Source organism: Acyrthosiphon pisum, chromosome X (assembly GCF_005508785.2).
Source record: "Acyrthosiphon pisum isolate AL4f chromosome X, pea_aphid_22Mar2018_4r6ur, whole genome shotgun sequence".
Classification (NCBI taxonomy): Eukaryota; Metazoa; Arthropoda; class Insecta; order Hemiptera; family Aphididae; genus Acyrthosiphon; species Acyrthosiphon pisum.
The window spans coordinates 27,899,610-27,903,809 of record NC_042493.1 but is presented as its reverse complement, the minus strand read 5'-3'; the positions used below and the strand labels follow the sequence as shown (position 1 = coordinate 27,903,809).

The window sequence follows — 4,200 nt, the reverse complement described above, 5'->3', positions numbered from 1 at the left end:
GAGAATATGGTACCAATTCCGAACTTGGTTTTTGGCTTAAACATTTTGGATTACCATATTTACCATCCGATTAAGTAGGCGATGGTTTTATGGAACTCATGTCAATTGCTCCAAAAACTCAAAACATCATCGAATTTACGGATTATATACTTGATACATATATTTCAGAGGAGGCTATTTTTCCTCCTTATTTATGGGCAAGAAAACCGGGAAATTATCCAAACACAACAAATGGAGCCGAATCATTCCATGCACATTATAATTCCCAATTTTATTCATCGCATCCAAATGTGTTTCAAGTAATTGACGTGTTACAACAAATTCAAATAGAAACTAACACAAAATGCAATGCTTTAAATAAAAATATTTACAATATTCGACGAAAAGTCATATTAGAAAAACAAGAATATTTAAAAACATGCTGGGATAAGTATATATCAGGTGAAATTAAGATCTTAGAGTATATACAACATATGGGAGTAAAATTCCCACGTAAAAAAATTTAATAAACATAAAACAAATATATTTTTTCAATTTTAATTATATTTTAACTTCATTTTTAAAAAATCTAACGCGAATTCCAAACGCGTGACGCTCATATTCTGTACTATGCTTGAATTCTAAAAAAGATTTTCATAATATGATATTCAATTTAGCAAATTATTTGACCTTGCCGTAGATACCAGGGTAAATTACATGTTTTTAGTTTTCATATTAAAGTCAAAGTTGTTGTATAACTTAACTTTAAGATAATTACTATTACATATTATTCTATTTTTTCCAAAGAAAAGTAGTTTCCAATGGTAAATTAATATACCAAAATTATGTGATATTTTGTGTACACAATCAGTTTAATGAATAGTTTATTAAACGATAAACATTAAAGGACATGTTGTATAATGAACATACTTTGATATAGATTTAATAATAATTGATTTAATTATAATATGTGTATATTAATATTATATTATATAAATTTAATATTAAAACTATTGTATTAAGTCCATGATATACCCTGATATATATATTATATATTAAATAGTGATTTATAAACACACTACACAATGATATGCTTGCTCTATAAATTATAAATTATAATACATGCAATTAAGTAACTATCAAAATATTTGAATACGCATGAATAATTGCACGATTTATTGTTTAACTAAAACCACTTGAAATTAAAATTACAATCCAAATAATACTACAAACTTGAACCTTATTAATATTATTGTGTGTACATTCGATTATTTTGGCATGAAGTTTTAAATCACTCAATTATAATAATAATATAATCGATGCATATCCATGCAATAGTAATGTATTATAACTAGAACAGTGAATCTCTTTTTTTATATGATTTTTTTATTATTCTCAAACCACGTTTAATAAGAGAAAATATACACTCATTGCATTTTCATACATTTTATTTTACGAAAATAAGCCAAAGCATGGGATATGACATCTTAAGCCCTGTCCGCGAGTACGCCCTTGAACTACATACGAGGAATTCAAAATATACATACAATTTGGTATAATATTATAGGTAACATTTTTTAATTTTTAATTTAATTTATTTCCAGAATTTCAAATAAAGTAAGTACAATACTGTAATATCATATTTATTTTAACGTTTTACATTTTTATCAAATGTTAAATTAATTTATGTTATGTATATGTAATATATAAATGGTATCTTTCCCAATTTTCTCATAAAATATAGAAAAAATTGTGCATATAGGAAATGTTTGAATATAGTATGTATAGTTAAAGTGATCACGTTATTATGTATATTATATAGTAGAAACATTTAACTGAGGGATTCAATCGGTTTTAAAAACAATTAAAAATAAGGAGGATAAGTGGGTATCGTGTGTAGACGCGGTACCCACTTATCGCTGTAGTAGGTATCTATGTCATTGTAATGGATGCGTAAGATTTAAATTCAATGATTAATAATTATTGTATACGAAAAAAAATTCTGAGCGGAGCATTATCCTAGCATACATGTATAAATAATCAAATCTAATAATTAAAAAAAACAGCCGAATATCAATAATTATAGTAAAAAAAAATTAATGTTCATAAAACATTAATAATAGTGTTTGGTGAAATTTTTTTTTCAACCTGGCATTAAAAATTCAAGCTTTTTTACTAAGTGAAAAAGTTTTTATCGAAAATAATTTGAAACATTTTTACAAAATTCAAAAAATTTCTCAAGTTTATAAATAGCTCAAAAAAGAGTCAAAATATTTCGTAAATGTTACCATATATGAATGTAAATATTTGGTAAACATTTAAAGTGTCTCTGGTTATAAATATTTTTGAGTTATACCAAAAAGTTAAAATTGATTGTTCAAAAATTAGTTTTGCGTAAAAATGACCGTTTTTTTTTTAAAACTACTGGGCATTTTTAATGTTGACTTCCCAAATGCACCAACTACATTCACTTTTCTATCAAAAAAAATGTAGATGTCAAAAATTGGAGCATTTTTATTACCCCAAATATCGAAAACACATCATTGTAAATACAATGTGCCTACATTCATTCGCTATGCTCAGTCTAAAACGTAGGTAAAATGTATGAACATTTAGGTTAGGTTAGCTAGGATTACCAGTACAGTTTATAAAACTCACATCTTTAATATTATAACTTGATAAATTGTCGACAGTTAATAACCACGAAATTAGAAGACATGGCGTAAAATAATCTTTAAAAGCTTAAAATTAATGTTGTTTCATAATCTCAATTATTTTCATTTTCCTGTTTTATTATCTATACAGATATGAAACCGAGTACGTATAGGTACAGACATTACACGAAAAACCTATTATATAATTGATGATACTTATTTATAATATTACAATATTAATTTAAAATATTTTATCGAGTGTGTGAAAATAAAATACTATTATTATTATATTGAATAATAAATTATTTAAATTCACCGATGCACTCAGTGGCGTATTTGAGAGTTCATGTCGGGGGGGGGCGAATTTAATAAGAGTTTATCCAACTACTCACACAAACTTACCAAGACATAATGAATTTTATATTGCACCTGTATAACCTATAAAGTAATAAGTTAAACAAATATGATAAAAAAAGCAATATATTTATAAAACAAAATCTATATTTCTATTTTTTTTATTAGCAAATCTATTTATAACATCATCTATTGATATAGTTATAGTATGATGTATGTTTAGCAAAGCCAAACCAGTCAAGCGTTCTTGCCCCATTTTGGATCTTAACCATGTTTTCAATCTAACAAAAAAAGCAACAAAAGTAAGCAAAGATAAAATATTTTATAAAAGCTTGCTATTTTGTTATTCTAATAATAAACACATGCACCAAACCTTCTAAGCGTAGAAAAGCTGCGTTCTGCGGATGCTACACTAATAGGCAAACAAGCAATTATACTAAGTAATTTATGCACAGTTGGATAAATGATATTATTACAATTTTCTATTGATGACAAAGCATCTTGACAAACGTCATGACCTTAAACAAAATTATAAAACAATTAATAAATAAAATTTTAAGAAAAGTATAATTACAACAATTATTTACCATCAGATTTTATTCGTTGCCACTTAGTTTTCCAAATCTCTAGTTCTGTTTGTAGCTGCATTTGATCAATAGAGTCTTCCTCATTAAATAAAAATAATTCTTTTTTTTTTTTGTTTGTACTATCTGTATTATCAATGCAGACTTCTTTGCGCTTTAACCACTGGTTCATTAAATTAGACATATCGTACTGAGAATTGAGACAGCAAAACTTAACAATGAATGACTAATTAATTATTATAACACTATAAAACATAATATGAAGAAATGCAAGTCGCAACCACTATATAAAAAAATAGCCGTTTATGTACAATCATGCTGATAGCTGGAGTCAGTTATCATAGATAATAACAGGTGATCGACCACTTTGATACCCCGTCAACTAGGTTACCGGGGACTAATGACCCATGGGAATCTAGTTTGCCAGTGATCTACATGACGACATATGTACCACAAAGAAAAATGTATGTACATTTTTACCACGGTTATCTGATAACCGTGATTTTTACCAATAATTTGTTATCATCAACACAATTTTTCGGAATTTTTGTTTTTTAATGAAATATATACTCAAATACCCTATACCCATTAGTTATATAAAATTATCCTGGTCTAAAAATGCTCGGGGG

General features: G+C 26.4%; 1 protein-coding gene across 2 annotated transcripts in view; it reads right to left on the bottom strand.

Annotated features, from left to right (window-relative positions):
- Positions 1–3,116: 3,116 nt before the first annotated feature.
- LOC100571080 (52 kDa repressor of the inhibitor of the protein kinase-like) overlaps positions 3,117–4,200 on the bottom strand; it is a 3,947-nt gene continuing 2,863 nt past the window's right edge. The window contains exons 2-4 of one of the 2 annotated variants that reach the window (XM_016803354.2): positions 3,575–3,653; positions 3,361–3,505; positions 3,117–3,268 (exon numbers count right to left, since the gene is read on the bottom strand). In XM_016803354.2, coding sequence (XP_016658843.1) covers positions 3,118–3,268; positions 3,361–3,505; positions 3,575–3,653 — 375 coding nt within the window. In that variant the 3' untranslated portion in view covers position 3,117. The remainder of the gene's footprint in view (positions 3,269–3,360; positions 3,506–3,574; positions 3,654–4,200) is intronic. The other variant, XM_003243590.4, reaches the window with a different exon arrangement.